Source organism: Eleutherodactylus coqui, chromosome 1 (genome assembly GCF_035609145.1).
Source record: "Eleutherodactylus coqui strain aEleCoq1 chromosome 1, aEleCoq1.hap1, whole genome shotgun sequence".
Lineage (NCBI taxonomy): Eukaryota > Metazoa > Chordata > Amphibia > Anura > Eleutherodactylidae > Eleutherodactylus > Eleutherodactylus coqui.
In genome coordinates, this window is record NC_089837.1 from 247,986,524 (window position 1) to 248,009,773 (window position 23,250).

The window sequence follows — 23,250 nt, forward strand, 5'->3', positions numbered from 1 at the left end:
GTTACTGTAGCACAGCTTGCTGAAAAAATGAATGTTGCTTAGATAGAAAGGTGTCAGAGCGCACAGTGTATCCCATCTTGCTGTGTATGGGGCTGCTTAACTGCAGACCTTTCAGAACACCCATGCTGACTCTTGTCCAGCACTATAAGTACCTGAAATGGGTATGTGAGTATCACAAGTAGACCACGGAGCAATGCAAGAAGGTGGCCTGGTCTGATGAATTACGTTTTCTTCTATATCTTGTGCATGACTAGGGGTGTGTGCAGCATTTAGCTGGGAAAGAAATGGCTCCAGCATTACAAAGCATTCAAGGTATTAACCTTCAAATTCTCCAGATCTCAATCTGATCAAGCATCTGTCAGGTGCATTGGAAAATCAAGCCCAATCCATGGAGGCTCCACTCTGCAACTTGTAAAGATTTATCGGTGTTGTCCAGGATTAGAAAAATAGGACTGCTTTCTACCAAAATGGCGCCACAGCTATTCACAGGTTGTGTATGGTGTAGCAGTTCAGCCCCATTCACTTCAGTGAAGCAGACATGCAACTCCACATAAAACCTTTGGACAAGTTTGGCACTGTTTTTGAAAGAAAGCAGCCATGTTTATTCTAATCCTGGAGAACTCCTTTAATGGATCGTCTTGTAGTGTTTTGGCACCAAATTACCACAGGGAACCTTCAGAAGTCTTATGGAGTCCATACCCCAATAGCTTTGCTGTTTTCACAGTACGAGGGGGGCCTACACAATATTTGGCAGGTGATTTTAATATTATGAGTGATAATTGTATTTTTGGTGGACGTGTAAAGTAATACCTACTTATAAAACCCATTCACATACTTCTATCGTGATGCTGCCATGCAAGGCTCTTGACAGGTGAAGCCAGTGATTAGCTGAGCTGCAATGAATGGCATGTGATCGCTGAACCAGTAGCTGGGACCACGGCTTTAAAAGAAATGGACACTTTTAGGGCTTATTCAGACGACCGTATATCGGCCGCGTATTTACGCCAGCCGATATACGGCGTCCCTCTCTGCAGGGGTAAGAGGCTGGAAGAGCCAGGAGCAGTGCTCTGAGCTCCCGCCCCCTCTCCACCAACTCTCCACCCCCTCTCCGCCCTTCTGCACTATTTGCAATGAGGGGAGGCAGGATGGGGCGGAGCTAAATCCCAGAACTTAGCCCCCCCCCCCTTCATTGCAAATAGTGCAGAGGGGCGTAGAGGGGGCGGGAGCTCAGAGCACTGCTCCCGGCTCTTCCAGCCTCCTCCCCCTGCAGAGAGGGACGCCGTATATCGGCCAGCGTGAATACACGGACGATATACGGTCGTCTGAATAAGCCCTTAACATCATACAGAATCAAAACTGTGATACAGGTAGACACACCATATCCGTACTAGAATAGAGTTGGGGGTGGAAAGCTTTAGCAACAGCAGCTTTTTATGACATCAGCATCATGCGAGCGCCTGTGGAGCAGATATTTCAGAACACTGGTTGTTTATGCATAGAGAAGAGCAGGAACCAGTGGATCATGTGCATAAAAAGGCGCACATGTGAACATTTGGGCATACAAACGTAAAAATATACTAAAAAAACATGTAAGTATTTTGGCTATATCAATAATACTTCAGGTTCTATAAAATGTTGAAAGTGTCTATTTCTCTTATAGTAGCCTGGAATAGTAAAACTAATCACTAGGAAGGAAAAATTTCAACAATTTCTTAATTCTCCTTCTGGCCTTTTTTATGATTTGCATTTATTTCTTTCTCTATTCTCCGGCAGACAACGTAGAACACCTGAAAATAACAGCATTATATTGCTAAATTCTTATTTCTTATACATACAATATGGTGCCTTTTTAAAGCAGACTATATTTTGTTTTACTGTGTTGTATACTTATTATGCCTAGTATGCCTTTCTAGGATTACTGATATAAGCCTTCGCTCCCTTTAATTGACCTGGTAAACAGTGTAATTAGAGGGCTAGAGAAAAGGTAAACACCTCCAAAATTGTTCTTTCTTTTCTAACAGGTGGTTATTGTTTATGGTCTCCTTTGTAACACTTATGAAAATCTCCCTGATATGCCTGGCCTCTTGTGGTATCAGTTCATGTAGTCTTGGCATGTAGCAGTGCTAAACCCTTACACCCTCTCACACCACGTTCTTTAAGCCTACACTCTGCTTGGACTTTAAGGTCATAGAACGTTTTCCTATACATTTTTTTTCTACAAAGTGTATGTCTTGTAATCATCCAGTCCTTTCAAAAAGCTTTCGACACTTCTGGGAGCAGAGGCTGGACATTCCTCAGATCCACAGCTCTAGGGCCCCGTTCACACGCAGTTCTTTTAACATGAATCCTGTGTCGGGATCCACCTTTTAATGCTGCGGAAAAACTGGCATGTTCAGTCTTGATATGGATTCCGCATTGGAAAATCCACACACAGGTTTGTGTGCCATTGAGCAATGCTTGTCACCTTGAGCCTTTTTAATACCCAGCTTGGATAGAGTGCTCCTTTGAATTTCAAGTGGACTTTACAAGAAACTTTTTTTCATCATCTTTTTGTAAAAGCCAAACAAGAGGGAAAAGAACGGGCAGGTTCCACCTTTGATCACATCACAGGTATGCTCTGTGATGCAGTCTATATCCATATCATATGTGGGTAGACAGCCCAGGATCTTTGAAGGACACGCGGGCTGTCTGTTTTTGATGCCAGCCTTTGTACGTATTATAAAGGCTAATAGAATTACATATATGTATATCTACAAAATCCTACTATGGTATAAAAATGTTAATAAAATGTATTAAAAATAATGAAAAAGTAAAGAAAAATGAAAAAAAAAAACAACTGCTTTTGAAACTCTGTAAGGGAAATTCTCTTATACAAAATCAGTGGGAGAGCACATGCAAGGGACTCTGAAAATACTCCGATTTTTGTCCGGCGCATACACATCAGCGGCGGCCAGCGCAAAAACCAGGGAGTGGGTGAGTATAAAAAATACAGCACCCGTCTCCCTGTCACTTCACCTAACAGCACCGTAAGTCGGTTTATGGTGCTTTACACAAGGGACAGGCTCCCTTTAACAGAAAGGAAGTCTCATGGAATGTTCCATCTCACAATTCATCCTGTTGTGCACTCTTCATTGTAGGTTGGGTTTCTGACAGAATAACATGATGGATGGTCATTTTAATTTACCACACTGATTACCCCAAGATAAAATGAGTGTTCGGCTAATGGAAAGTCTTTATGATTTTGCTTATTCTGACACAATTTTTATTTATGGTTAATATTACTTTTTAGGAGTAGTTTGCTATATATCGTTTTAGAGAAGCATGCAACTCATTAAAAAAGTTTGTTTAAAGTCATTTTCGTCACATTGGGTACGTTTTTTTTCTTTTGGGGGGGACGGACGTAGTTTATAGTATTTCTTTCAAAACGAAGCACGCTCTTGGAGTGCTGTTACTTGTTCTCTTTAGTTTCTGCAGGTGTTTTTACCATACACTTCTCTACAGGCAGAGTTGGTGTTAGGGTGGTCAAACTGGGCAATTGCCCACGGCCCCACTCCCAAGGGGGCCGCTCCTGTATCTGTGCCACTGACTGGATTAGAAATATACAGTAAAGTTGCATCACCTTCCCTGAGCAATGGCGTAGCAGTGGGGGTCCTGTGCACACGCACTCCTATACAAGTTTGTGGGAGAACACATGTACAGGACTTCGAAAAGAGTCAGATTTTTGTGCTGCACACCTAATTCACTTGGTGACCGCGCTGGATTACGTGAGCGGAAGAGTGTAAAACATACATCACCTGGCTCCCTGTCATGTTCTCTAACAGTACCAAAACTTAGTTTATGGTGCTGTGGCTCCCTTTTAAAATGATTTTCAGGTTGCTTTTTTTTATTAAAGGTAGTTTGGCTGCTACAATATTAAAATTCGGGAGTTTGGCAGATATAATTTCCTGAATTTAATTGTATGCAGTGAATTAATTCCCAGACAATTACACACGGGCATTTATGATCAGTCCAATTGCCATTAGGGGGGTCACGTTGCGATTTTAGCACTGTATCACATTGGTCTATCCCAGGTGTCTTTCAGTTCTTCTTTTTTGCTTTCCTCTGCATCAATCCATATCAGTCATCTTTCACAGTGCGTTGGTTGGTGTGCGTCCAAGGTTTGTATTGGGATGATTTCTTAGACTTATGTTTATCATATGTCTACTAATGGCATCCATCACACAGGCTGCCATCGTAATCAATAAAAAAACATACCACACGGATGTCCCTACATGGAACAGCGCAGTTTGCTACATGATTTTGTGCAATAAAAGATGGACACCCTGATGGAAACCAAATTGGCCTGTGCCAGTTGACTGGGGGTTTAAGGATCTATTTATCGTTTGCATCAGGAGCTTGCCTGGTACAGAAAGTAAACTTACACTGAAGATGCCGTGTGAAAAAGCCTTAAGGAAGTTATCTAGTTTGTCAAATAAAAAATAAAATGTTATTAAAAAAAACAAAACCCTGCTCATCTCAAATCCCCCACCTATCCAGCTCAGAATCTGCAGCAAGCACTGCCATTGTCTCTAAAATCTACTTGTGTATGACCACTTCAGCCAATCAGCATGCCTTCTTTTAATTTTAAAAATTGAATTAATGGGGCAAATTTGATCATGTGTGTTCTTAAAATCTATTCCCGCTACAGGTAATTATGCTACATCCATAGCATGTGTCAGAATAGTTTGAGGAGTGCAATTTCCACCTATTTGCAGTTGAGTGTTCCTCTGACTAATTTCATGGCTGTTGACATGACCACTTGCTTACTTGGTGGTTTTCACAACTCCCATATGTGTGAACAGCTGATGTGAGTGTTATAGGAACCCCTATTCTCCAGATGGATGTATATACACACACTATATCTATAGTAGGAATATCCAATTATAGGGAGGTAGTAGTAACAAACTGCCTCTGAACGTGACATGTCTACTGTAAGATTTGATGGCAGAAGCATAAAGGTATAACGTGTCTTTTCAGGATTTGGGCTAAGACCTTTATTTGCAGTAAAGAGTAATGTTAATTCTACAACATACAAAGACAATTGCATGCTTTCAACGTTGTGGCCACAATTTGGGGAAAGGCCCTTTATTGTTTCAGCATGACTCTGCTGCTGTGCACAAAGGTCCATAAAGACATGGTTTGTCTGTTAAGTCAGAATCCTATTTTGTTGGAGTTAGTAGAAATGTACCAACTCCGGTTTATAAAAAAATAATATATATGGTATAAGTAATTAAATTCAGAAATTGTGGCATATTTCCTTTCATAGGAATTCTACGCCAGCAGTACTGATTTCAGTAGCTATAACACAGTAAGCCACTTATTATTCGCTGCAACTGCACAACCTGCCTTTCTCCTCGCTATAGACTTCTATGGGCAGTTTAGATGACAACCCAACGGCTACTTCCTGTTATTTGTTTTGGTGTGTCTATTACTAGAGACAGACTTGACTTGACTTGACTTGACTTGACAACAGGCAGTGGGCAGTGTTAGAAAGAAGAAAGATCCCTAGTGGCCAGCATTTTAAAGTGATTTTTCAGCACAAATACATCATTTTAGGTAAATGGCAAAAGTGCAAATCACTTTATCAAATTATCCGTCACATAAGCACAGGTTTGTTGAAAAGCTATTGACCCTTTAAGGCCTTTTTTATATTGGCCAATGAACAAACGTGTTAGTTCATTGGCCATGTAAACAGGCCGCCAATTGGCCTATATACGAGCAAGCACTGATGAGATAATTTATGCTGCCGCAAAGATCATTTTAATTGGCAGCACACCTTGCCATGTAAACAGGAGATGTGCTGTCCACAGAGATGAAAGTGTATGGGGGAGATGAATGATTGTCTTAATAATCTTTCTTCCTGCATACAGAAGGAAGCTCTGTGTAAGATAAGACTGCTGGCCTGGTGACCCCCCAACAGTAATTCAGCGACTATAAACTTCCACTCTCTTATCAGTGTCTAGTTAAAAATGTTTGTCTGTTGCAGTATTCCTTTTAAGTGCAAACCAATCACATCCACATATGTGTCTTGTCATAAGTGTCTATCAATATCCATGCCTTTTCGGATCTTTTCTATTTTAGCCTCATGAAGAGCCCTGCGTTATTACATCATGTATTTTTGTTAGCCTTTAAAAGGTATCATATCTACAAGATTACGTGGTTTCTCTTACTGGGAACAATCACATTTGACTCTACTGGCTAACACCGTACCAAAACTTTGTTTTCATTAAATCTATTCGTAGAAGTAATCACACCAAAATCAGAGCATAGGTTTTATTGTGAAAGTGAACCTGAGTGTAGTTTTTTCCTTTATTTTGCCTACAAAACATGCGTTACAACTTCCAGAATTACTAGGTACCGAGAGACAAATATTTTAAATATTTCTGACTTGAAATGCCAGTTTGTCATGGCATTAAATGTGAACTTGCTTGAGTAATTAACATGTAATTAAGTGTAATAATTCCTTTCTTCAGTGCTTGCTGTGTAAAATCTTTGGGTGTAAATATTTTATGTATTTAAGGCAAAAAGATTATGATCTCACTATCCACATGCAATGGGGAAATTAACTAGTCCTTTCTAATAGATACACAGTGTACACTTTATACTAGACTGTCTAAAGTTGTGCCAAACGTACCTCTTTACCACTTACTGTTTGCTTAGTTTGCAACAAAATTTTGGAACATTAACAGCAATCAACACCACTTGTTAATCCTTCCTGGTTGTCATTATAATAAATAATAAACAGAAAAGTGGATTGGCTATTTAAATATATATATGAATAAGGTTTTATTCACTAATAAAATGGAATAATTGGCCAGTGTGAGCAGCTTCTCCACTTTTCCCCAGCACTAGTTTTGCCAAATGTCTCCCTGTGTGCGAATTGGCTATTATAGTTTAGAGGAATTAATTGCATGTTTCTCTATTTATATTTACAGTCAACCGGTGAACGTCCTTTTGTGCAAAAGCTGTTTCGGCCAGTTGCCAGTGATGGAAAGCCTTATGCACTTGGTGATTTAATAAAAGAAGTCTGTCCTACAGCTATCACACCCGAAGGTATGAGTTCAGACGGTTCTTTGACAAATACAGTTTAAGGGCTTATTTACACAAGCGTATATCGGCCAGCGTTTTTACAGCCAGGCCAATATACGCTTCCATCTGAGCAGTGCCCCCCTGCCCTCCTCCTCACCGGCTCTCTGCAATGGGAGTGGGCGGTACGGGGGCGGACCTAAGCTCCCACCCACTCCCCGCCCCTTGTCCATAGCCAGCAATGGGAGTGGGCAGAACAGAGCCGAGCTTAGCTCCTCCCCCATCCCACCCTCTCCCATTGCAAACGCTGGAGTGGAGGAGAGAGGCAGAGAGCCGGGGAGGGAAGAGGGGAACTGCTTAGATGCCTATATTGGCCGACCGTGAAAACGCCGTCCGATATACACTCGTGTAAATAAGCCCTAAGATTGGGAAAGTGATTGCATCCAGCATATGTTACTATCATGTTGCTGAAAGTTTGAATGTAGAGGTCTATGCCACATTAACTTCTAGAATTTGCTTATCTTGAAGACTAACTAAACTGTGAAACTCATAAATCAATAATTTAAGAGAATATAAGAAACTTTGTAATGTATCGTATTAAAGAAAAATGCTTTTTTATCCCTATTATCAGCCACTACATCTCCCTCTCAACATTTTGACTGGCAGGGCTTAAAAGGCTGGAAGACAACAGTAGGCCTGGGAACCTTCACAAAGCCCCAAACTGCATCCCACAATCTGATCACAGTGAGCCATTAGGGGGAGAGAGAGACTGCTTCCCCTGTCAAGCCATTTAAATGCCACAGTCAGCGCTGTCCATGGCACATAATGACCTGGATTGGCATAATCTTCAATCCCAGCCACTATGGCTGGTTGTCAGTTGTATTTACAGCTGGCGCTTGCACTTATGCAGCAAGCTCAGCTCCCAAGTCCTCTGCAGTCAAACCTTGTGCATATCTGTTATACATGTATGGTGGATGTCACCAAGGGGTTAATTAAACTAATGATCCTAATGGATGCTTAGGAGAATTAACTACCAACATATTTACAAAAGCTGCCCTGGAGAAATTCATCCGGTATATAGCACTCAAGGCCTCTGCCATCCTGCAGCGGGAGCCAGTTGTGAATGACAGCTGGTCTCCCGCTGCAACAGCGGGGATTGGTGAAAACACAGATTCCCACTGTTAACCCATTACATGCCACAATTAATGTAGATTGCAGCATATAAAGGGTTAACAGAGGGAGCACTCTCCCTATGTGACGTCATCGTCCCTGTGCTATGTAATTGCAGGGGGCTGATGCATTGCCATGGCAACCGGACGCCAGACAATGGTCTAGAATCACTACTGTAAATGATAATGCACTGCTGTACAGAAGTATTACAATACATTACCATAGTGATCGTAGCTGTTTGGTTCAAGTCCCCTACAGAGACAACATTTTTAAAATAGTAGAAAAAAAAATTGAAACAAAACCTTTTTTATTTTGCACTTTCCACTTAAAAAAATATTCTGAGTGAAATTAAAAAAACATATTTGGCATCATCATATCTGTAACGACCTGTACAATCAATTGAACACATTATCTTGCAATAAAAACTAAAAGATGGTGCTAAAATGTTCATTTTCCTGATTTCACCTCCCAAAAAAGCAATATGTGATCAAAAAAGCCGTTTGTACCCCAATATAGTACCAATTAAAAACTATTTGTCACGCGATAACAAGCCCTCACAGAGCTCTATCCATGGAAACATAAAAAAATTATGGGACTTAGAATGTAGAGATGCAAAAAAAAAAAATTTCAAAAAGAAGATTTTTATTGTGCAAAAGTGGAAAAACATTCAAAAAAAATATAATTTTGGTATCGCCATCGTTTTGACCCACAGAAAAAATGTATCATGTCATCTATGCTGTATGATTACTGCTACAAAAAATGGCAGAATTGAATTGTTTTTGCTCCTTGCCCTCCAAAAAAAAGTTAAGTCTTTACAAAGCATACCAATAAAATCTGCAATTCGCCACGCAAGATCTCTCATACGGCCATGTCAATGGAAAAATAAAAAAGTTATGGCTTTTGAAAATCCTTCAAAACTCTTTACGTCAATAGGCCCAAAATAGGTCATGTCCTCGAGGGGTTAACCTATGTCCCAATATACTTGTAATGTATTAGGAAATTACATTCTTCCAAATGCAATGCAAACGAATGGATATCTTGCCTCATGGAGACCTCCTTTGACCAAGTAGGTCTGTTTATTTTCCACTGTATTTGACGGATCCTCCAAATATAATGGAAATGAAGGTAACCCTTGAGAAAAAGCCCTTATTGGTCTCGATTTGACATATCAAATGGTATAGTACCGTCCTGTCTGAACCCCCTTTTTTCAGTGACCCAGGATGTCAGAGGAGTGTTATACAAACCCAACTTAATATGTATGCACTACTTCCGAGTATACAAGGTGCATGCTTCTTGCTATCACAAATCATAAGTCTCCAAAACAAGCTTTTCACCTTTTGTATGGCAGCATACATAGAGGAGGGGTAATGAGTGAGTGCCGGTGAAATCACCTGTCTGAGGTCTGACATAGGGGAAACCACAGACACTTAGGCATCTAAGGCTTACAAAACATGGAATCTTTATAGAAGAAAGCAGTGTGTGGGGGATGAAGCCTGGCTTTTCTTGTCAATAATTGACAGGCTATAGGGGTGGAGCAAAACAGAGACAGGGTACCTGCAGATTCATGTGCATGAAAAGGCAGCTATTATAGATGTCTCTTTGAAGATTTAGAACAGGTAAGATATTCCTCCTTGGCAGATGAAAGAAGGCTTTTATTATCCGCTCTGTTTGAAGATCTGCATATTATCACCTCCTTTAATTTCTTAGCTAGCTATGCCCCTCCATTGTTTTGTTTTGTTTTATCTCTCATGTGTTACAATGTTTAGGCCCAAACTGGTTGATATAAAAGTAAAAAGATTATAAATTACCGTTGGATCTTTATGGTTTGTCCTTTAGCTAGAACATCCAATAAATCACAGTCACCAGTAAATGTGTTCTCTTATTAAAGGGGTTGTCTCGCGGCAGCAAGTGGGTCTATACACTTCTGTATGGCCATATTAATGCACTTTGTAATATACATCGTGCATTAAATATGAGCCATACAGAAGTTATTTACTTACCTGCTCCGTTGCTAGCGTCCCTGTCGCCATGGATCCGTCTAAATTCGCTGTCTTCTGGCGTTTTTAGACGCTCTTGCGCAGTCCGGTCTTCTGCCTTGTGAATGGGGCCGCTCGTGCCTGAGAGCTGGTCCCGCGTCGTCATCGTAGCTCCGCCCCGTCACGTGTGCCGATTCCAGCCAATCAGGAGGCTGGACTCGGCAATGGACCGCACAGAGCCCACGGTGCACCATGGGAGAAGACCCGCGGTGCATCGTGGGTGAAGATCCCGGCGGCCATCTTGGAGAAGGAAGAAAGAAGTCGTCGCAGAGTGGGGATTCGAGTAATTAATATTTTTCTTTTTTTTTTTAACCCATCCTTTGGGTTTGTCTCGCGCCTATTGAAAAAAAAAACAAAACGTTTCGGCGCGAGACAACCCCTTTAAGTTGTTCCAAGCGTAATTAAGATTTTGTTTCTAGTCATACTGGTGGGAATCCAGTAGGGTTTCATCCAGCTTTCTCAGAATCCTGATCTGTCTGCTTTTCGGGCTCACTCACACGGGCGTATGTGTATGCATATTATGCACGGAATTTTCATTTGTGTAAAATACGCATTGCACAGCAAATATACATGTACATGTGAATATGCTGTGTAAGTTCAATCTCCATAGCCCATATTGGCATGTGGTACATGCCAAAACAGGGCATGCAGCATTTTTTTTTCACGTAGGTGTGAGTGACCCAATAGAAAGTAGGCTGTTAGCATTGTGTATTACTCATATGAAAAATATGTGTGTCATAAGTAATGACAATACTCCCATATTAGTGAGACCTTAGTTAATTGTTGTGGTAATGGCATAGAAAGTACTACTGCTTACCAAATGATAATGCTTAGTACCACTGCTTATCTTATAATAGAAGAAGCAATTCCTCAACATGCAATTATTTGTTAAACAAGGCCTAATATTACATTAGGAATGAAGGTCAGAACAGCGTAACTAAGGGAACAGAGGAAATAAGAGTATGTAGAGAAGAAGAGAAAGGAAACAGAGAAAAGAGACAGAGAGGGGGAGAAAAAACTATAAATAAAAAAAGATAGGTAAGGAGGAAAGGGGGGGAGGTATGTGAGGGTAAATACTGCACCCTATCACTCCTGCAAATATAGAAAATTTGAGGTATCATGAAATGAGATCCACATAGACCATGGGTCCATGTTTGTGCAAGGATTAGGCAAATTCTCGGCCGCCAGTTCTTCCATATTCATTATGTAATTCAATTCTTGGATAAACTCCAGCACTGTTGGAGGAAGAAGGCTCTGTCAGTGGCCAGGGCTTACTGGTCGTGCTGTTGTCAGAAAATGTTGCAGAATCCCCTTTTTTATGTGGGCAAAGGAGCCTGGGATAATGGATAGTAGAGCAGATTGTGGAGATACATCACTGAGCTATGTGTAACTTTTTTGTATGTCTGGAAAACCACGTTTCAAAAGTGTTGAAGAGCCAAATACTCCCACCGAATATGTAGCCTGGTTACCAACCCAGAGCCACTGCACCAGCAGGAGTCTGATACTGGGAAAATGCGATGAATGAGATCTGGACATCTGAACCATCTAGTGAGCACTTTGTAATTTTTTATTCTGTGCCGTGCACGCCATTGGCAGTTTGTGGGAAAATACAAAAGCCTTATCCCAAACAAAGTCCGAAATCATGACAGATACTCTCTCCCAAGATCTGATATGGTAAAGATGACCTCGGATGCTTTGTGTTAGACAAATGTAAATTTTGGAGAGTATATGTATATGTGTGATAGGGGGGGGGGGGGGGGTTCTGCAGAAATATGTTTTCTATTGGGGTCGGTGAAGATTATAGTTGGGAGATCCCAGAATTGGCTTTGAGAAGGAGGATAACTGAAAGTATTCTAGCCTTGAGAGTTTAATGTTAGGGGAATTGTAGATAATGGAGGTAAAGATATGCCTGTAGCTATATTGCACAAAAGATAATCATCTGGTTCATGCCAGCATAAAGCCCTATTTACACGCTAAGATGATCGCTCACAAGACAAAGTGACAGTTTTGAGCGATCATTTTGCATAGCTACTAATGGGCACTAATGTCTATTACCAGCTAATTAATATCATTTGCATGTTAATAAGCCCAGGAGATGTATTTACAGAATAGCAGGTGATCTATTCTTTAAATACATGTCCTTTGTTCTGCCGTGGACTGTAGGCTAATAACAATGTTACCAGCGTTGCCTGCGGAGAACTCAACTTGTGGTCCCTGCTATCACGAACAATGGATTTCATGGTCACATGAAATCCCATTGTTCAGCAGAAAAGCAAACAATGGTAGGATTTAGATGCAACGATTATCACTCAAAAGCCATTGTTGGGACGAATTTTGAGCGATAATCGTTGTGTCTAAATGGGCCTTTATAATGTTTGTTTATTCATCCCAGGGGGAAAAGCTGGATTGTGAAAGAGAGGTGTTAGAACTGCTATACAAATTCGAAGGTCACCTTTGGTAGTAAAGGCCCATTTAGACACAACAATTATATCACTCAAAATTCGTGCAAAAGCCATCTTTTAAGTGATAATCGTTGGGTGTAAATATGCCCGTCTTTCACTTTTCTGCCGAACTATGACTTTCAGCTCGGCATTAAATCCATCGTTCGGCAGAACAACTGATAAGAAGGACCGCTCGCTGTGTTCTGACCGGGGAGCGCTGATTACATTGTCCCAGCTGTCAGCCCTGTGGCAAAACAAAGGGGATTTATTTAGAGAACAGCGGGTGGTCTGTTCTCTGAATACAGCTCCTGGGGGCTTACACCCTACTAATTGGTACTAATAGGCATTAGTACCAAGTACTAGTTTATGCAAGATGATCTCTCAAAAGCCATCTTTTGAGTGATCATCTTTAAATGTGTGAAAGCACCTTCATTCTATCCCATATATCTAGATCGGTAGCATAAAGATATATATATATAGGAAAGAAAAGGGCTGTCTTTTAGATAGTACTCACAGTATTGTATGAATATGGGGCCAATTTAAAAAAACTTCAAGATCAACCCACTGTTTAGAGTGTCAGTAGAAGTGCCAGTCTGCAGCAGTCTAGTCAGGATTGCTGCAGTGTAGTATAATTAAAAATTTGGCATCTCAACACCTTCACGGCTCTTGGGGTGAGTCAAAGTCCATAGCTTAATTTGGCTGCTCAGTCCTCCCCATATGAACCTACAAAATGCTCCTTGAATCTGTTTAAAGAATTGAGATGGGATTTTGATTGGAATAGGTATAGGAAACGCAGCACACCATTCATTTTTAAAACACTTATCCACCCTAACCAAGACAGGTGTCTCTTAAGGCCCATTTGCATGGAAAGATGATCGCTCAAAATTAATTCAAAAGATAACTTGAACTGCAGTTTTAAGCGATCATTTTGCATAAACTACTAAGTAGCTACTCAGTTACTTAGTAGCTTATTAGTGGGGAAATGAAGCCTTTTGCTGAATGCAGATAACAGCTGGAGGTCTGTTATCTGCATTCAGCTCCATTGTTCTCCAGCAGGATAGCTGCTGAAAGAATACTATCGGCGCTATCCCACGGAGAACTCAGCATGCGGTCTGATAAGACCACACAATGATTTTTAAGCTGGCTTGAAGTCAGCGATAAACAAAAATTGTACGATGGGCGCGCGTTTAGACACAGTGATTATTGCTCAAAAGATAGCTTTTGAGCGATAATCGTTGTGTCTAAATAGACCTTTAGAATAGCTATTTAAATCCCATATTGTCCGATCTAACAGGGGGATGTAGTTCAGTTGATATAGGGAAGACAAGTCCTCAGACATTTGCACCCCCAAATATTGAAGAGCGGATGAGCGCCATTTAAAATCAAATTGATTTGTCAAATGAGTAACTTCTCGCACCTGCAACACTACGTCATCCTCTTGAGGTAGCAAGTGAGATCTGTGGGGATCCAAAGATTCATCAATGTCCTTTTGATTATTTTCTAATTCAGTTTTGTGGATGTGGGATGAATAGAAAACAGCCGTTTCGGCATATACTTTTTTTTTTGCGGAATGTGTCATGCTGGATAAATAATATATTTTATAGTAGAGGTCGCTGCGGATATGGCAATACAAATTGTGTGAAATTTTTTCTTGTTTTGATTTTTTTCAATATTTAACTCCTTAAGGACCGTCCTTTTTTTCCATTTTCGTTTTTGCCTTGGTTGCCTTGCTTGATAGGCATTCTGCTAAGACAGCCCTGAGGGCTTTCAGAAGGTCCCCCGGCTGCCATTACACACGCATGGCTCCCTGTGATGTCATCGTGGGAGGTCATACGGGGCCCCAGAACATTGGCAGAAAAATTTAAATGCTGCTGTCAGAATTAATAGCGGCATTTAAAGGTTCAACAGCTCCGATGAACCGCACAGCTTATCGGAGCTGTTGCGGGTGGCTGTTTGCTATAAGAAACAGCTGGCAGCCGCGATTTATGGAGGGAGACCACTCTGCGATCTCACTTCATACATACTCCGAACGTGCAGGACATAACCTTACGTTCTGTGTCGTTAAGTGGTAAAAGCATTGCGTAGGAGGACATTTAAAAAAAAATGGTGGTGGAGGGTGGGGTGCATCTCTGGCCAGTGTGTGTACTGTGGGCGTGTCTAGTGCTGGCAGAGCAGCCTCAAGAGGAAAGAAGGAGGAAGGGACATCACTGAGGCTAAGCATAAAAACAAACAAGCAGTGGGGCTGCAGCAACATGTAATAGCAGAAAGACATGAAAAAAACAAGATAGAAGGTGTTTGGAGGAGTTTATTGAGTTGATTGCTATACAAGAATAGGCTTAGATGGAAAGTGATTTTGTGACCGGAAAACCCTTTAAAGGGGTTCTCTCAGGAACATAGAAAAATGTACCTGTGCCTTGCTGGGCTGTTCACCAGGAAGCTGCCGCTCTTCTCCTGTCCCACCTGCAGCCTTTCTATCGCAGGACAGAAGCTGGCAAAGTGCCAGCTTCCGTCACTGCTCCGACCACTGCCTGACGGCAAGTACTGCCACCTGGGTCAGTGGTCGATGCGTCACAAATCACATGTCGCCCACAGATTGGCCTAGCCGCATCTAACCTCTAAAGTCCTCAGAGAGTCCCTCTTCCCGGTGCGCTTTCACACTCGCCGTCGACTCTCCTAGGACTTCAGAGGTTAGTCGCGGCCAGGTCCGCATCAGCATGCAGGAGCCGCTGGGTTAACTCTTCTCTTTTCACAGGTTAGACTCCACAGGGATGAGGGCAGGATGCAGGCAGGTCTAAATTTTTTTATTTTCTTGACAGAACCCCTTTAAGCTGTACCCTGTTATCCGCAGTCCATTAACAAGCTAAGGTGTGAATTTTAAAGCCTGAGTTCTGCTGTCTTCATTTGGCAGCGTCCAACTGTCATTGAGAATTGTAGTCCTACAGGTATAGTCAGTAGAACCAAGCTTTGTACATGGCCAAAATGCTAGGTAAATTGCCCTTTCAGATTTAGTAGTAGTGATACCACTGAGAGCTGTTGCAAAGATATTGTTCCTATTTTAAGAAGCAGCTAAAAGGGATTGCATGCTCTGAAGAGAGTAATACACATTTAGGTGTAGATTTTTGTTTTAGTGTTTTTTTTTAATTGCAGTTGTACATCATGATAATGCCCAGTTCCATTTCTCGTCTCCAAGTAGACACTATCTTGTGATGATTTTGTTGTTGGTATCTGAGATCTCCATGCAGTAGTTCATTAGGCAAGAGCAGATTCCCACCCTATCTATGAAGTCTGCCTCACCCAAGGCTCATAACAGTTCACCCTTCATAGCCAACCCCAGGGGAAATTCAGAATTGTCTAAAATAGATGATAAATGCAAATATATTTTTCTAACTTTAAAAAGAATTATAAAGTAAAAAAGTTATTCTAAACTAAATTGTAGCCAATTTCTTATTCAAGTGTTGATAATAAAGGTATCTTCAAAAACAGAAGAAAGTCACTCCATCCCAGATTTCTGCTTTACCGATTTTCTAATGTGTATTAGGTGTCTCAACTCTTCCTGAAGAAAATGTCATAGAAAAAAAGGATCAATTACGTTGGTTTGATCATGCCTGATCTTTTTTCCCCAACAAGAGGTAAGCCACTGCCAGAAGTGTCTGGCAGTGGTTTATTCCCTTCTCCCCAATGACAACACACACACTTGCCCAAGTTGAGGGTACATGTGTATGGGGAAGTTGGAAGCAATAGCTAACAACCCAATGAATATTTGACTGCAAGACAATGTAAGTATGTGGGCATCTTTAATTTAAAGAAGCCACATTTATATAATAAAGGTAGACTTTTCATTTATAAATGTTTCCTTTAGGACCACATGAAGTAGAAGAAGAGAATAATTTACTTTTTGCCATGATCAGGTAATTTAAGACTGGGTTCACACAGGGCGGAATTGCCACAGAATGTCTGTGTGGACTTTTTAGACGGAAATTCCGCCCGCATTTTTAATCCCGGGATTAGCCAGCATAGTGGATGAGATTTGCAAAAATCTTGTCCACACACTGCGGCTAAGCCGTGTTAAAATTGACATGTGGCACGGAAATCAAAGACACAGCATATCAATTTTTTCTTAGTTTCCGCAGCAGCCTCTCTTCTCTCTATGGGGAGAGATGGCCGCAGCGGAATGCAGGTGGCGAAGTTGCTCCAAAATCCGCGGCTAAAGGCCGTGCTGTCATTCCGCAAGATTTCCGCGTGATTTCGGTCTCGTGTGAACTCAGCCTAAAGGGTTGGTGAATAGTAGTTAGTGTAGTTAACTGATACAAGGTGGAATTTGAGAGCAGGTATGACTGGGAATCTCTCAAGGAAATTGCCTGTGTGAGATGGAAACTGCTCACTTCACACAAAGGGATTATCTGTAATCCAGGCTTCATCTGAGCTAGGCAATGGTTTCTGTTGATGATATCAGTAAAGTTCACTGAATACCAGAAATCTTCTAAATAACTTTGTCTGTCATTCTTGGCAGTTTTATTGATTTTTCTTTTTTTTGTTGTTGTTGTCTAACAGTACAAATGTAGCATTCAAGGTTTGGAAACCCCAATAAAACTACTTTTGTGTTTTGTTAAAACTTCAATGAAGCTCTATATACCAGGGATTGGAGGTATATAGGCTCCAGGAACATAATTTGCATATTTTCAGTACTTTCTGGGAATATTGAAAAGTTACTGTGAGAGGAACGATCGTTAGGTTTAGCTGGGTGTAAATGCTTGGAGGACATCACCAGACAGCGTTCCGAATTTTTGCACTTCGTAGCATCTTAGTGAAGAATTCTCATAAAGATATTTAACCTATTAGAAGTTTGGAAGTAAGCATCAACTTATGCACTATGTGCAACATGGAAGAGGAGAATAGCCATATGGTGAACTGCAATGTATGCTATATGTTTACAGATCCAACAATGGAATAGCTAAACTTCACCTGCCAGAAATGCAAGCTTGTGTCTCTATTGGAGGAAAAGGTGCATAGTCTTCAGAAGAGAATGGCTACACTAAAACTCTTTAAGGAAGATGGGGATTTCCTTGACCGAGCAGAAGTAACTCTTCAGTGTGTTGAAAGAAAATAAATGTTCAGTCTGCCTTCAAAAGCAGGGGAATCGAAGCATGTGACCCAAAGAAGTAGGAGGATCAAGAATCAGCCAGCACCTGTAGTGCTCAGGAACCAGTACCAGATTCTCACGCAGGACAAACAACGATGAGATACATCAAGAAATGACTGCCCACAAAGAACTGTGTGGTAATCACTCAGAAACCTCTTGGATGGAGAAAAAGAAGTGTTGTTATAAAGGAGAGTGCTGGTTGTGGGGCATTCCCTATTGAGAGGAACAGAGATCGCTGTCTGCAGACCTGACAACCTCACAAGAGGTGTACTGTCTTCTAGGTGAACAACGATGTGTCTGATAGGCTATCAAGACTCTTCAGTCCTACAGAACACCACCCATTCCTACTAATACGTGTAGGGACAAATGACACTGCAACTATCTGCAGAGACTTTGAAGACCTAGGCAGGAAAGTGAAGGAACTGGGAGTGCAGGTAGTCTTCGTATCCATCTTGCCAGCAGATGGTCATAGAATAAGGATATGGAACAAGATTTTAGAGATGGTCAGATAGTCAACTGGCTATGTTGATGGTGCAGTCAGAAAAGATATGGATTTCTAGACCAGGGAGTGAATTACCTATATGATGGATTCCTTGCTAGAGACGGGATAAACCTTGTAAAAACAGGAAAGCATATATTTGGCGGACAACTTGCTACACTCATAAGGAGAGCTTTAAACTAGAACAGCTAATGAATATAATTGAGACCTTGCTATTAGAAGTCGAAAGAAAGAACGAAGACAAAAAAATTCTGAAGGAAAGTAGAGGAGCAAGAGGCACCAAAATGTTTCTACACAAATGCACAGAGCATGGGAAACAAACAAGGAGAATTGGAGCTCCTAACACAGGAAGAGAAGTATGATGTGATAGGCATCATACTTGGTGCAATGATACAGAAGATTGGAATAGAAGGCTTAAAGGATACAACTTGTTAATAAAAAAAAGACAATAAAAGAGGAGGAGGTATTGCGTTGTATGTTAGGAAAGCATACGTCTCCACAGAGATTCAAGCTTCAGAGCATGGTAGTTCTGTAAAAACTGTTTGGTAAGAATACAAGAAGACAACAACAGGAAGGACACCATTGTACGAGTTTACTATAGGCAGCCTGGACAAGTAGAAGATATGGATGAATTCTTTCTAACCAATGGCTAAGTTCTCAAAAAAGTACGGCATATTGATCATGGAAGATTTTAACTATCCAGACATTTGTTGGGAATCTCTTTCAGGCAAAACTAATACGTCTAACAAATTCTTATCCGCTCTTGCTCACAACTTTATTTTTCAAAAGGTAGAAGAGAAAACAAGGGAATCTGCTATATTGGACCTATTTCCTATCAACAGGGCAGAAATGGTTGAAGTATGGGTGGCTGAGACCATAGAAGGCAGTGATTATGATATCCTTGAATTTTGGATAACAAGAGGAGGAAGACCTGTGAGGAGTCAGACTTCTAAGTTTGATTGCAGAAAGGCAGATTCTAATGGACTCAGAGGGTAGAAAAGATCCAAGGGCTGGAGGTTTTTAAGGGCAGAAATGTCCAAGAAGGATTGGAAATTCTGAGAAATTAGATTCTCACAGTACAGTCATTAACAATCCCTAACAGACGAAAGAATGGGAAGCATTTAAAGAGACCCGGATGGATGAAAACAAAACTTAAACACATGCTAAAAAGGAAAAAATAAATGTCTATTTAATGGAAAGAATGAGACCTATCTGAAGAAGAATAAAATGCAGTTTGCAGAAACTGAAGGGAAAGTGTCAGAATAGCTAAAGTTAATAATGAATTGAGGTTTGCAAGAGGGCCCAAAAGCAATAAAAAAGGATTTGGTGGGTATATCAAAAGCAAAAGAAAGGTCAAATATGCTATAAGATTTTTACAGAATGAAAATGGTGAATTGGTCAATAATGTTGAGAAGGTTAAACTTTTAAATTTCTATGTTGTATCTATTTTCTCCCAGAAAGTAAATGTAATATCAACTGATCTTCAATGTGCTTTTGAAGGAATAAAAGAATGCAGGCTATCTATAAGCAGAGAGATGCTGAGGGAACACTTGGCTAACTTATTCAAGTCTCCCGGTCCAGATGTATTACATCCCTAGGTACTGGAGGAGATAGCAGAGGTAATTGCTTAACTACTCTCTGTAATCTTTGAAAATTCATGGCGAACAAGAGAAGTCCCAGAACATTGGAGAAGGGTAAATGTCTCTATCTTCAAAAAAAGGTGAAGAAGGTGGACCCAGGAAACTACAGGCCTGTGAGCCTGACTTCTGTACTGGAAAAGATCTTTAAACAAATTAAACAGCTTGTATGCAGGTACTTGGATGAGAATGCAGTAATTAACTAGTGCCAGCATGTGTTTGTAGCAAATAAGTCATGTCCAACTAATCTAATTTCTGGGTATGACAGAATCATTGATTGGGATGATCAGAGGAACTTATTCAGCAAAGCATTTGACAAAGTATCTCATACCATCCTCATTGAAAAAATGACCAAGTATGAGACCGATAAGCCAACTGTTAGGTGGATTCACAACTGGCTTAGTGATCGTATTCAGAGTGTGGTCATAAATGGCTGCACATCCAATTGGAAGAATGTTTCAAGTGGGGTACTGAAAGGTTCTGCCCTGGGCCCTGTGGTGTTCAACATTTTTATAAATGATCTAGACAAGGGAATTGAGGGAAAACTGATCAAATTTGCAGACAACGCAAAGCTAGGAGGGATAGCTAACACTAGAGAAGAGAGAGAGGATTCAAAAAGATCTAGACAAGCTTGAACAGTGGGCAGCAACTAACAGAATGGCATTTAACAGGGAGAAATGCAAAGTCCTACATTTGGGCAAGAAAAGTGAAAAACATACAGAATTTGAGGAATTGGGCTAAGCAGCAGCACATGTGAAAAAGAATGTGTTATACAGCAGCAAAAAAGGGCACACATAATTCTGGGATGTATTAAGAGAAGCATAGAGTCTAGATCACATGAGGCAATTATCCCCCTCTACTCTTCCTTAGTCAGACCTCATCTGGAATAGTCCAGTTCTGGGCACCCCAAATTAAAAAAAAAAAAAAACAGACAAACCGGAGCAAGTTCAGAGAAGAGCTACCAAGATGGTGAGCGGTCTGCAAATCATGTCCTATGAGGAACGGTTAAAGGATCTGGGAATGTTTAGCTTGCAAAAAAGAAGGCTGACAGGAGACTTAATAGCTGTCTACAAATATCTGAAGGGCTGTCACAGTGCAGAGGGATCAGCCCTATTCTCATTTGCACAAGGAAAGACTAGAAGCAATGGGATCAAACTGAAAGAGATGAGACAGATTAGATATTAGAAAAACTTTCTGACAGGGAAATGATCAATGAGTGGAACTGGTTGCCACTGGAGGTAGTGACTTCTTCTTCAATGGTAGCCTTCAAACAGAGGCTGGGCAGACATCTGTTTGAAGAGAGATGATTTAGTGAATTCTGCAATGAGCAGGTGGTTGAACAACATGTCCCTTGGGTCCCTTCAAGCTCTGATTCTGTGATTTTTATATTGAAACTCATTGCACTCATTGATGTTGCTCTGCCCCCATTATTTGCTTTTTTGTTTTTTTGCACTTTTTAAAGTGACCCTCTGGTTTTGAGACAAAATTCTCTCTGGGACTGGAGTTGAGGGCTCCTTCACACTAGTGAGAAAATCGGGCGATTTTCTTGTGTTGCAGGAGGGAGTGAAAGCTCATGATTATGAAACCAATGAATTTCAATGGTTTTCTTCTCATTTATGATGTTTTCACGCCTGCGATACTGCGTGAAAAAAATCGCAGCATTGCCTTCCTTTCTGCGATATTGCCTATTGTTTTCAATGGGCCTGGCAGCAGCAGTCCCGGCCCCATTAAAAGCAATAGAATAAGATTGCAATCCCCTGCTGCAGCTGTTACAGCTGCAGCAGAGGATTCCTTCATCCAGGGCTTTCCCGTTTTCTTTTTAATGGGGCCAGCAACAACAGCAGTGCTGGCCCTATTGAAAGTAATGGGAGAACATCACAATCTCCTGTCTCTGCTGTGACAGCAGCGGCACGGTGTTCAGTGATGAGGAAACTCCCCGCGGGGATGAAAGAATCCCCTGCTGCTGCTGTCACAGCAGAGACAGGAGATCGCGATGTTCTCCCATTGCTTTCAATGGGATGAAGGGATTCTACACAGTGATGCAAGGCTGTTTTCACATGAAAACTCCTCGCATCCAGAGGTTCCACATGCATTGCGAGGGCGATAATAGGCCGTGAATCACGGCCTCATATATCGCTCTCGCCAGTGTGGAAGAGCTTTTAGAGGGCGATTTATTATCTGCAACCTTTCTTTTCTGCTGTCCTTGTCATGCATCGGTCCTGGGCCCTCTTTTTTGCTGTCCAAGATAGCCTAACTATTTTCTAACTACCTATCTCTCACTGTGCACTGGCCAATTAGAAAGCAGGTATATTGCATTGATAGTCTTACGCTGCCAATACACTGTGGAAATTAAGTCGTCTGAAGATTGCATTGGCCAGTTTGGACAGTCCAAAGCAGGACTCTTAACTGGCGGAGCAGAGAGCTGCAGGTGATATGCCCCCCACCCCCTCTGGTTCCGGGACAGAGTTTTGTCAAAACCGTATTGTCACTTTGAGGTCACGCTAGGGTTCAACAGGTTATAGAAATAGGTGTTTAATGTGTTTGGAACATTGATGATTACACAGCTTGAATATTTCTCATTCGCTTGGGTATCATCATTGATAAGCAGTAAAGAGTATATGTTATATGTATAACATCTCTAAATAAAGTTTGAAGATATAAATACATACATAGACCACATTTTAAAGGCAATTAAAAGTGTCAAAATGATACTAGGCAACAAACCAAGGTGGTCACTCCAATAAGTGACCAACCAATCTCTATCCCATCTAGACATCAAGATATATGTAAATTATAAAGCCTTCCAGTATCATGTAGAATACAAGGATTGCACTCAAGCACAAATTCAGTATCACCACCTTACAATTTTTGTCATCAATTGATTGGTCAGTAATCACAAAAATATCCTGCTGAAAATGAAATTGCAATGTGCAGAGCCTCAAATACGGCAGCCAATCCTAAGAGTCTGTATAACCAAGAAAATGTAGTATGAAGTAGAGGGATCTCTGTATGAGAGCAAGTTATAAGTGGGAGGGAGAGTAGTGAGGTGACTAACCAATGTGTATTGCGCTTAACAATAGGTAAGCTTCCTCAGGGATAGCAAACAGTGGTAATATGTAGGTATATAGGACTTAAATCCTAATCTATATTTATAAATAAATAATTATAAATTATAAATAAATAATATATATAAATATATATTATATATATATATATAATAATAAATAACTATAGTTTACAAGTGACTGATTGTGCACCAGCA

General features: G+C 40.9%; 1 protein-coding gene across 2 annotated transcripts in view; it reads left to right on the top strand.

Annotated features, from left to right (window-relative positions):
- The window catches only part of ATG5 (autophagy related 5), a 143,016-nt gene that overhangs the window by 101,825 nt on the left and 17,941 nt on the right, over positions 1 to 23,250 (top strand). For both annotated transcript variants that reach the window (XM_066607920.1, XM_066607910.1), the window contains exon 7: positions 6,975 to 7,092. In XM_066607920.1, the coding sequence (XP_066464017.1) occupies positions 6,975 to 7,092 (118 nt within the window). The remainder of the gene's footprint in view (positions 1 to 6,974; positions 7,093 to 23,250) is intronic.